Consider the following 12,127-nt stretch of genomic DNA (forward strand, 5'->3'; position numbering starts at 1 on the left):
TCTCAGCTCACTGCAAGCTCCGCCTCCCGGGTTCACGCCATTCTCCTGTCTCAGCCTCCCGAGTAGCTGGGACTACAGGCGCCCGCCTCGTCGCCCGGCTAGTTTTTTGTATTTTTTAGTAGAGACGGGGTTTCACCGTATTAGCCAGGATGGTCTCGATCTCCTGACCTCATGATCCGCCCGTCTCGGCCTCCCAAAGTGCTGGGATTACAGGCTTGAGCCACCGCGCCTGGCCAGAACCGTTTTTTAAAATTTTAACCTTTTATTTTCCTATGAGTGCTTTTTTTGTGATTTGGTATTTTTTCTTAATCCTTTCTTTCTGATGGTAGTGGACATTTATTATTTGTATCTCCATGTCTTCACATCCTGCAATTCTATATTGCTAGATACTAGAGGCAACCACATCTCATTCTCCTCCCAACTGCTATGGTTTAAATTGTTTTATTCCCTCCAAAATTCACGTGCTGGAAACTTAATCACTAACACAACATTGTTGGAAGGTGTGTCCTAATGAGATGTGTTTTATTATGTGGGCAGAGCCCTCATTAATGGATTAATGCTGCTAAGAAAAGGGCTTGTGGAAAGGGTTCCCCACTTTTGCTATGTGACAACACAACATTCCTTCTCTCCAGTCAACGGAACAATAAGAGGCCATCTTGGAACCAGAGACAGAGCCTCCTGGCATTTTGATCTTGGACTTTCCAACCTCCAGAACTCTAAAACAATAAAGGTCTGTTCTTTATGAATTACCGAGTCTGTGGTATTATGTTATAATAGCACAAACAGATACCCTCCAATCATGCCTCTAGTTGGAGTAAGTAATAAATTGGTTGAGTCAGGAGATGGCATTAATCCAACCAAGGCCCTTTCGGTTTTAAATTTTGAGCCAAAGAGATTATCTTCTTCTCTAGAGATGAAACAATGAGATGTGAGATGGAGGAACTCTTAGCAGTAGGCTGGAAAAAAAAAAAAAAAACCTGAGACAGCTAGCCTGGGAAAAGAAAGCCAATATGTAACGAAAAGGAAAAACAACTTAGGCCGTTTTCAAGATCCCGGTTCCAACTATTCCTGAAGCTTAGCTACACCCTTAGGTTGTCCATGGGTACATGAGCTAATAAATTCATTTAAAGAAAAAAAAAAACACAACAACAACAAAAAAACAAAAACACTTTTCCAGTAAAAAAAGAAGTGACTTGCATATACATTTTACTGTCTATGGTTTTTAAGTATTCCTCTTTCTCAAGTTGATGTCTTGTATTATCTTTCTATTGTTACTATAATAAATTATCATCAACTTAGTGGCTTAAATAATACAAATTTATTATTTTACAGTCCTATAGGTTAGTAGCTGATGTGGGTCCCACTAGCTAAAACCAGTGTTGTCAACTGCACTCCTTCCTGGAGACTCTGGGAAAGAATCTGATTCCTTGTCTTCTCTGGCTTCTAGAGGCCATCTGTGTTCCTTAGTTCATGATTCCCTTTCTCCATCTTCAAATTCAGTAATGTTGGATCTCTGACCATTCTTACGTAGTTACATGTCCCTCTAACCCTGATCTTATTTGGAAAGGTTGTTGTAAGGACTCTTGTGATTAAATTGGACCCACCTGGATAATCCAGACTACTCTCCTCATCTCGATGTCCTTAATTTTAAGTACATGTGCAAAGTCTCTTTTGCCATGCAAAGTAACATATTCATAGGTTCTCATAGGTTCTGGGAATTTAGGTATATAAATATTTGAGTGAGGGGGGAATTATTCTGCCTACCACTAAAAAGCAAAGATGACATTTCATTTCTCATTATTCAGTTCAGTAATAAAACTATGTTAAATGGGAGAAACCAAAGATACCTTTCAAAATAATAGCAACACGTTAATCAACATTATTTGGAAACCATTGTATTATATCAAATGACTCTTTCAAAATTGTTTTTCTGGGAAGAAAATTTCTGCTGGTTTTATCTTTTTCTAAAGATGTTTTTCGAGATCCTTACTGGATTCGCCCAGCTATCATCAGAATGCAATCTCTGAGATGTAGAAATAAAAGTATTTCCATATCCATATACTTGAAGCCTAAGGCTGCTATTATTTCTAAGCATAGAGAGTGAACACAGCATCTCTTTGTTTTACTAATTGCTTTGTTTCCCTAAGCTGCAAGTACAACATCTGCCAGACCAGAATGCACTCCTTCCACACACCAAAGAACCACGGCTGGATAAACGACCTACACATCATGGTGTAAGGGCAAGCGCTTTGCAGGCAGCTAGAAGGCAGTTTTCAAGAGGCAAAGACTTCAAGTGGAAATGAAGCTGAATCACCCTCCAAAATCTTTAGAGTGGTTATGGAGTTGTTGATTCTGTAATGATTTCATACTGTCTGCAATTTTATTGATTTTGTTTTTCAATAGAACTGTTAAAGATTACGATTCTAAGATAAGCAGAATGTGGGCAGATGCTCACAATCTCACTCACTGTTCTGCCAAGATATTTTTACATCTTTCTGCACATAAAACAAAATGAAGACATGTGCTATAGATGTATGCTACCAGTAATCCCCCATCCCCATAAGAAGGGAGTTTACTCTATGTTAATATCCTGGATGAGGTATTAAATTTTACTTAGAAAAAAATTAACAGAACTTCTAAAATTAAAGGGGTTTGCTTCCAAGGCAGTTTATAAAATATTCTTATTACCCAAACCCACTGAAAAGGCAATTTGGTTTATCATTTCCAAATGTCATCTCTGTTATTTCCACTTCAGTATTAAACTTCATGCCACATCAAAATATAAAACGCCACAACAGCTTACGCACTGTTGATGTTCATTCATCTACTGCACATCAGAAAAGCTCATTGCAAATATGGCATGAAAGAAAGAAAAGTAAGCAAAACACACTCAGAAAAGACTTGAAACAAACTGCCTCAAGGAACACACTCCAGAGGAAAGATTGGAAAACCATAGCCTTACCTTGGGAGACTTGGGCAGGTCCACCTTCCTTTCTTCTGCTAAGGTTAGCAGGGTTAACTTTGTTTCCTCTACTGAGGGGTGTTTGGGAGGGCGAGGTGGGGGATGTGAGGCTGAGCTTTCATATCTCCGCATCATGTAATACTGCTCTTCAGTGATCTCTTCTACCAGAGTCCTGACTAGAAATGGTCCTGCATCCCTAGAGAAATTACTAACTAACTGAACAGTCATACTCAAGCGACCCACAGGAATTTCCCAGCACTCCGTGGGGTTGGCAAAGTCACTTATGAGTAGGTAAGAGTCTGTGATGTCTTCCTCCAACTGCAGTCCTGGTGTGGCAGCCAACACATCCTCTTCAATGGAAAGATCCCTGACAGACACCTTCACATTGAAGGGCAAGCGGAACTGTTTACAGAGCTCAGAAATCGGGTACTGTTTCTTATCATGAATCACCTCTACAAAACCTCCTTCCATGTACAAAGGGAGCAGTGCTGCCTCATAGGACTTTTTGAGGATTTTTTCACAGGCCAGAACATTCACTACTTTTTTTATTCCCTCACAGAGGACTTCAGTTGTCTCTGAGTGATGCACCAGAAACTGGTCCCCAACAGATACAGATGACAGCTTGTTATGAGGGGAATGAAAGGCTTTGGTGGCCACGACGTGAAGAGGCTCCTTTTCACTCTTAGCGATCTCTAGGTCATAGGCCGTTGGGAACTCCCTCGGTCGCCGCTTGAACTTGCCTTTATAGCTAGTGGGGATCAAGAAGTGTCTTTTAGGAAAATTGCTTCTAATTTCTGAAGCTAAGATTCTTGATGCCTGGTACTTTTTGTGGATCACGATTGTTTTCCCAGGCTGTAAAATGCTTTGGGGCAGGTGACTTCCTTGAGGTGCTTCTATGACTTCAGTTACTATGGGGAACTCTTTACTGGTCATTTCAAAAAGATCTTCTGTTGATAACAACTGAAGAAACCAGTTAGCATCATAAGAATCAGTGATGTCTTTGACTTCGACATCTAGACTGGGGAGGATGCGGACTATATCCTTTCGAACTGAAAAGAAAAAAAAATCACTATGGTATTTTGTACTTCAAAATGTTTGCTGCAAGATACTCTCCTGATGCCATAAATAAACTTATTTTACAAAATAAAGAACTCAGATGATCATCACATATCATTTCTTATGTGTAATTTTTCTTTTTCCAAATTTTAAGATGAAAGAGATTGAATATAAAACCAACACTCATAAGCCCATACTCAGTTTAAGAAGTGGACATTAGTCAGTACCTTGGAGCTCTAGGGAACCTCCTCAAAATCACAACCTCACTTCTACTGACGTACAATCACTCTCCTGATTCTCATGTTAAATATTCCTGTGTTTATATTTATACTTTTATCATTCATAGCATACATGAATATAGTTATGTGTGTGAATATGTATGTAAATGTGTTCATAAATTTTATACGAAGGTTTATAAATTATTAGGTCATTTTAAGTCACATTCTTGAGGGCCAGACTTTATATATCAAATTATCATAGAAGAAAGTTTTGACCCAAAACATACATTCTTTATACCACATCTTATCCTGTGAGATGAAACAATATTGCAAAGTCATGAGATACAAGCTATTTGAGATTAATATGTGAAAATAAATAACAAGATGCAGTATTTTTCCAATGTCAAAATTATTTCTTTCTCCACTGGTGTTATATTATACCTGCCTACCAAAGGAGTGGTGCAGAGTGGGTCACAATCAGAGGAGCCATTCAGGAGCCCTAGGGTATGCTGGTGGGCGCTCAGCAATGTATTAATTGCCTCATGCGTCACTGGGGTTAATGGATATCTGTATTTTTTCCAACCATCCACTGTCTCATGAGTCTTCCTTTGAGACTGCAGAGATACTTAAAATATTGTCCTGCATTTATTTACCTCTTCCTCATATACTACCCAACATAGCATCATTATAAATGGTCCTGAATAAACTTACGTATTGGCCAGGAACTGTATCTCATTCCTATAATCCCAGCATTTTGGGAGGCTGAGGTGAGAGGACTGCTTTAGCCCAGGAGTTCAAGGCTAGCCTGGGCAATATAGTGAGACCTTGTCTCTGTACAAAAATTAGAAAAAAATTAGCTGAACCTGGTGGCATGTTCCAGCTACGCAGGAGACTGAGGTGGGAAGATCACTTGAACCTGAGAAGCAAAGGTTGCAGTGAGCCATGATCACACCCACTGCATTTCAGCTTGGGTGACAGAGTGAGACCCTGTCTCAAAACATAAAAATAAAAATAAATAAATAAAGTTATGTGTTAATATTAACAGGGTATTACAATAGTCTATATTTTCTTGATAACTTACTAACATAAATTTTACAGCATTTTCATGATATGGCATTGATTTTCAATATCTCCAGCCACCCTTCTGTCATTTTTTTCTTCCTTCCATGCTTTTGAAAATGAACAATTTGGAAGATTTGTAAGACAGAATATCCTCTTATAAAATATTACATACATATTACTTTTATATTATTAACTACATCGAAAACCTGTGTGATTCATATAATATTATTTATATATCCTGTGTAATTATAGAGTTTCTGAAGATGCAGCAATGAAAAAGTATTATCTTCTTGTAAAAAAACAAAAAATCAGTGGTTGCCTATAGGCTGAAGGTCTGCAAAATTGTAAAGATTTTTAATTTTTAGAAAAAAAAGCAGGGTTGAAAGAGCACTTCTTACATTAATAAGTTATTTTATAAAGTTTAGCACACACTAACTTTTGACATTATACCTACTGGCTTCTCTGAACCTCAAGGTAAGTTTAGAAACTAAAATTCTGGTTGTTTGACTCAAAATGAGCTAGGTGTAAGAATCCTAGAGCTAGCTCTAGATAGGCTGATGCTATTCCTCAAGTCTAGGGAACAGCTAGAGATTAGTAGAATAGATGCCATCAAGGACTTCCTGAGAACTCAGAACATCAGTTTCAATGCAAGCTAGATCCCAATCTTTCTTTGTACATGGTGGGTGCTGTGGGCTAGGAATAGCTTTAATGCATTGGAGGACGGCATTGCTGCTGGAGAAAGTCTGCGGGCCATGTTATCTAAACTCTTAATTTTTTTGTATTCAATTACTGACCTATCTTCAATACTTTTGTGCCTATATCCACTGAAATAATGTTAGCCTATCTTATTTTACTTAAGCTCTCAGCAGCATTTGACAAAGTAGATTAGACTCCCTCCTCTTTGATACATTTTTCTCACTTATTTTCCTCTTATCTCACTTGTGATTCTTCTCAGTTTTGCTGGTTTCTTCTCCCTATACACCACCCACCCCTCACACACACCTTTTAGGGTGTCTTGGTTCTCTTTTTCCCTCTATCTACACTCACGCCTACTCTGATCTTAAATGGTCTCATGTCTTTAAATATCATCTTTATGCTGATGACTACCCAAAGTATAGCTCTAGCCAAAACATCTTCCTGAATGCTGTATGTCTACTTCAGATCTCCACTTGGACATCTAATAGATGTCTCAAAATTAACATGCTTAAACTGAAATCTAATCTTCCCCCAAAACCTAAGCTACATGCTGTCTTCCCAAACTCAGCTATTGGAAACTCTTTTTATTCAGTTCAGTCCATAAATCTCAGAGACATCCTTAGCTTTTCTCTTTTTTAACACCTGACATCTCTTACATCAGGACTATCCTGATCTAAGCCACATTATCTCTTGTCTGGCTTGTTGCAATGGCTTTCTAACCAGTATCCTTGCAGTCAAATCTCAATAGGGAAGCCAAATATTATTTTTAGATGCTAAATAAATTATATCTGTCTTCTGTTTATAAGCCTACAGTGTCACTCCTTTCACTTAGTATAAAAACCAAAGTCCTTACCTGGCCCCTGGCACCACCTGGGTCTCATCTGCTACTCCTTTGACTCACTCTAACTACCCATTGTCTTCCGGACCTCCTCATTGTCAGTCAGATCTTTGCATAGGCTGTTTCCTCTGCCTGTTACATTCTTCAGCCAGATATGTTCACAGCCAACTTCTCTTCTTCAAGTCTGCTTAAATATCATCTTGGCAGTGAGATCTACTCTAAATGCTCTATTTAAAATTGCAAGCTTCTCTTCCATTTGCCCTTTTCTGTTTCTCTATTTCATGTCACCCTTCACCTTCTATCATTCCATATCACTTGCTTATTTATATTATGATAATTTTCTATTGTTTGTTTCCCTAAACTGAAATATATGCCTTCCCAGAGGCAGTAGTCTTTCATTGTTTTCTTCATCAATGTCTAGAATGTCTAGAATGGCTCCTGGCACATAGTAGACACTCAATAAATGAATTAATGAATAAAAAATAATTGCCAGAACAAAGTACATGAGTGAGCACTAAAGGAAGCAATTCAGTAAATAAATTCTATATAAAATTTCACTGGAGAAAAAAAGTTTTCAATGTTAAAATTCCTGCTACTATTCATAGCAGCTATTGTATATTTTATTTAAGACATGTCTCTTAAGGTTACAGTTTAACTTAATCAACGGCCTGTTCAATGCAGTAAATACTTGTTTTTAATGTCTTCAATACAATAGAGAGATTGAGGTATAAATATATGAGCAAAGTAAAATACTTTCATCCAATTTTTTTAATTAAAAAAGATCAGGCAAAATCATGATGTATATGCCTAAAGAGAAGATTCAGTACAAAGAAATAGCACATGCAGTGAAAATCAACAACTCTTCTTAGATTCACCAGAGAATTGAGGTCACAGGCAAACCACCACCCCAAAAACTAGACAGGTAGACGAATACAAACAGTCATAGCTCACTGGGAGCAAAAACCACTGCTGGAGCCAGCACCTGGAAGAATTCAAGGGTAACTGGGGACTAACAGTAGAATCATTTAAGAGATAAAACTCCCAGGGTGGGGAGAGCATGTTTAGGAGGACCTCCCACACTTTTCTGAGTCTTACTTTCAGGGGCCCATCCAGGTTCTCGGGATGAAGATGAGAAAAATTTCCTTGTGCTTCTGGCAGGGTGAGAGAAGAAGCAACCATTCTGAAATATACCCAGAGCATTCTGTTCTCCTTTAAAAATGCCTGTCCTCAAGGAAAACTATTTTAGCACAGCCCAACCAACTTGTGCTTTACCAGAGCCTAACTGTCATAGGGGAAGGGAATTGCCCAACCAAACCACCTCTAATATTCTATGTAGGGAAAAAGCAATACTCAACTCCAACCTCCTCTGTACTTCCACATAAAGGAAGGGAAATACCCAACTCAAGCCTCCACTAGCCATTCTGTTTCTCCCAAAGCGTACAAAAAAGCTGAGAAACATTTGTGAAGGTCACAGCCTAGAGACACAGGCTCACTAATAACTGAAACCTAATCATAAAATTATAGAAATCCCCCCTCCATACCATAGGACCACATCAACAGTGCTACTGTATAATAACAGGAAATTACAACTCAAAGAATGGCATTTAAGACTGTATCTAAGAAGAAGTCTCTAGAGACTAAAGTCAATAGGGCAGACAAAAGCAAGAGCACTACATGACAGTGTAGTCTCTGACACCTACCATTATAGCAAACTATAAACATAGCCTAACTTCTAGATAGATCAACAGAAAAATCACGTAAAAAGACAATTTATCAGTTTCTTTTACCTGACACATCATGTCTGGCTTTCAAAAAAAAAACTACAACATATATTATAAGGCAAAAAAGCACACTCTGAAGAGACAAATCAAGCATCAAAGCCAGATTCAGATATAGCACATATTTGGGAATTATCAGACCAGGAACTTAAAATTTAATAATAACGCTAACGAGTATAATGGAAAAAGGGGACAACATGCAGGGAAAGATGGGTGATGTAAGCAGAGAAATGGAAACTCTAGGGGAAAACTGAAAGGCAATGATAGAAATTGAAAACACAAGGCCAGGCATGGTGGCTCACTCCTGTAATCCCAGGACTTTGGGAGGCTGAGGCAGGCGGATCACGAAGTCAGGAGATCGAGACCATCCTGACTAACACGGTGAAACCCTGTCTCTAATAAAAATACAAAAAATTAGCTTGGCATGGAGTCATGTGCCTGTAGTTCCAGGTGCTACAGAGGCTGAGGCAGGAGAACCGCCTGAACCCGGGAGGCAGAGGTTGGACTGATGTGAGATCATGCCACTGCACTCTAGCCTGGGTGACACAGCGAGACTCTGTCGAAAGAAAGAAAGAAAGAAGAGAGAGAGAGAGAAAGAAATAAAAAGAAAAGAAAGAAAGAAATTAAAAACACAGAAACAGAAATAAAGTCTTTGGTGGATTTCTAATTATACTGGACACTGCTGAGGAAAGAATCAATGGGCTTGAAGATATGTCAACTAAAAACTTCCCAAACCAAAAAGAAAGAGAAATGAAAAAAAAAAAGAACATAATATAATACCCAAGGAATGTGAGACAACTGCAAAAGATGTAACATGTATGTCCCAAGTATACCAGAAGGAGGATACAGTGGTCATGAAATGAAGAAATATTTGCAGTAACCAGACTGAGAATTTTCCAAAATTAATGCAGCTTCAAAATACTGAGCAGGATAAATGTAAAAAAAAAAAAAAAAAAAAAAAAAAAAAAAAAAAAAACTACATTGAAGAGTATCATAATCAGACTTCATCAAATCAAAGACAAAGCAAAACTTGAACCAGAGGGGTAAAAACACCTTACCAACAGAGGAAAAAGGACGAGATTTGCAATGAGCTGTTCTCTGGAAACCATGCAAGCAAGAAGAGAATAGAGTGACAAATTTAAAGAGTTGGAAAAAACCCACTAACCTAGAATTCTGTATCCAGTGAAATCATCCTTCAAAAGTAAAGGAGAAATAAAGATTTACTAATATGAGTAACAATTAAGGGAATTTGTCACCAGTTCACCTGCCTTGCAAGAAATATTTTTTTAAATTCTTCAGAGAAAAGAAAAATGATAAAGGTCGGAAACTCAGATGTACACACAGAAAGGACAAGTGCTGGAGAAGAATAATTGAAGGCAAAATAAAATGTTTTATTTCTTATTCTTAATTAATCTAACAGAAAGCAGTGTATTAAAAATAATAATTGTAGCAATAGTTTGGATGATTATAGCTCATAGATAAGTGAAATGAATGACAGTACTGTTTTAAGAGACAGGAGGGAGGAATGAGGACTACTTTCATGTAAGGTAACTGCAGTACTCATGAAGTTATTTGTGTTATTTGAAAGTGACATATATTAGTTGTAAATATATATTACAAACTCTAGGGTAACAACTAAAAATGTTTTTTACAGTATAATTTATATGCTAAGAGAAAAGAGAAAGTGGAATCATATAAAAGCCTCAATTAAAACTACAGTAGGCAGACAAAGAAGGGGAAAAATAGCACATTTAATTTGAGGATGAGGATAAAGACATTTTATGAAAGGCATGGCCACAACATGAGACTTTAAGAGTGAAAAGAAATTACAAGCTAAGATAGAATAGGAGAGGGTATAATCCAGATGGCAAGGACACTGTGATCAATGATAAGAAGGGAACTTGAGAATTGTCAGTAATTAACAAGAAATCTAGCATCTCAGGATTTTAAATTAGAGCACAGGGACTGGACAGGAGACTCACTGAAAGAAGCACCATGAAAATGAATTGACACTTTGAATGCCAGGCTGAGGAATGTATAACTACTTCAGGAAGAAATCCAAAATATTTCAGATCAAGAAAGATGAAATTACAATTAGCAATTTGGCAGATTATCTGATAACTAAATGGGAGGAGAGATTGAAACCAGGGAGTCTACCTTTCTTTCTATACTAAGTGCCGTGAAGCCCATAGACATACAATTTACTGGCAACTCAGTCAGCCTCATTACTTTTGCATGAACTTTGAATTTTTATATTATTCTCTCATGTCTGTTAAAACATTAAAATGAAACCTTTATTTTATACTGTTCTGTTGAGTTTTGCATATGTTTTAAGTTTTCCATAGTCAAAAGTTAAAATAAAACTCATTATTTGCTTAAAGTTACCTAGAATTTGGCAATGGCATCCTCAAGTTTTAAACTGAAATAGGTTTCATTAATTTTATGGCAAATATTATATCTACAAATCTCTCCTAGAGAAAGATAAAGACACCAACACTTATAGTGTTGCTTTCTTATAAAACAAAAGTTGCATGTTTTATAGAAATATTATAAAATATAAGACAAGAAAACAATCAGAATCTTTTACAGATTTATAAAATTTTAGATTACCATTGCTTATGTTGTGGTATATATAGCTCTAATCGTGTGTGTGTGTGTCTGTGTGCGTGTGTGTGACAGAGAGAGAGATAATTGTTTTAAAGAAGCATTTGTTATTTTGCAATTGGGAAAATGGAATTTCCTCCCCCCAAAAAGACCAAACAGTACAAGCTAAATTAGAAAATGTCATTTTCCAAAAAAGTTATTTTTGACTCTAAAATGATAGATAAGAAGGCAACACCTGAGAGCATGAGAATGAGAAATATTCCTGGAGGTTTATATTACAAGTTTTTCTGTTCCAAACTAAACCAAAGTGAAAACATTATGTACTTATCAAACTTGAGTTTAGACTTCCCAGAATTTCTTCCTGAGTGAACATGAATTATCCTTGCTGGGTATATTTTCTTGCTATTCAAAGCGAGCTCCTGTGAAAAACAATTTCCATTCCATTTTTTTCTGAAAGGGTAACAGGTTACTTCCGTATGTTGCTGAGTAGTTTCACTAAGTTCTTTCCAAAAAAGTCCCTTCACAGGGTGAATGCTAATCATAATGTGGTACTTTTCTATATTTCCCACTGTAACAACCCTCTTAACTAAGTTTGAATTTGGGGGACGCCACTAAAATTGCCTTTAAAGAGAAAATAAAGAGTTACCTTTAAACTTGGTTGGTGATGGGCAACATATGTTTCCTTGGATATTTAATATTCAATTCTAGAATACTCTTGGTCTCAACTCACGAAGTGAGAACCAATCCTTTGCGATTGGGCCTAAATTAGTACAGGGATGGAAATCCGCTGAGACACTCTTATTCAAGACTTGAAGACAAGATGATTGTTTCTACATATTTTTCTCCAAAGAAATTGTATAAATCCTAGCGCTACAGTTTCTCCCAACTTCTAGTTCCTCATATATATATATAT

The 12,127-nt window shown here is 37.1% G+C and overlaps 1 protein-coding gene across 3 annotated transcripts in view; it reads right to left on the reverse strand.

Moving 5' to 3' along the window:
- The window catches only part of THEMIS (thymocyte selection associated), a 230,696-nt gene that overhangs the window by 114,443 nt on the left and 104,126 nt on the right, over positions 1-12,127 (reverse strand). For all 3 annotated transcript variants that reach the window (XM_017879657.1, XM_017879648.1, XM_017879653.1), the window contains one exon: positions 2,963-4,011. In XM_017879657.1, the coding sequence (XP_017735146.1) occupies positions 2,963-4,011 (1,049 nt within the window). The remainder of the gene's footprint in view (positions 1-2,962; positions 4,012-12,127) is intronic.

The sequence above is a fragment of the Rhinopithecus bieti genome, unplaced genomic scaffold (assembly GCF_001698545.2).
Source record: "Rhinopithecus bieti isolate Rb0 unplaced genomic scaffold, ASM169854v2 scaffold_19, whole genome shotgun sequence".
Lineage (NCBI taxonomy): Eukaryota > Metazoa > Chordata > Mammalia > Primates > Cercopithecidae > Rhinopithecus > Rhinopithecus bieti.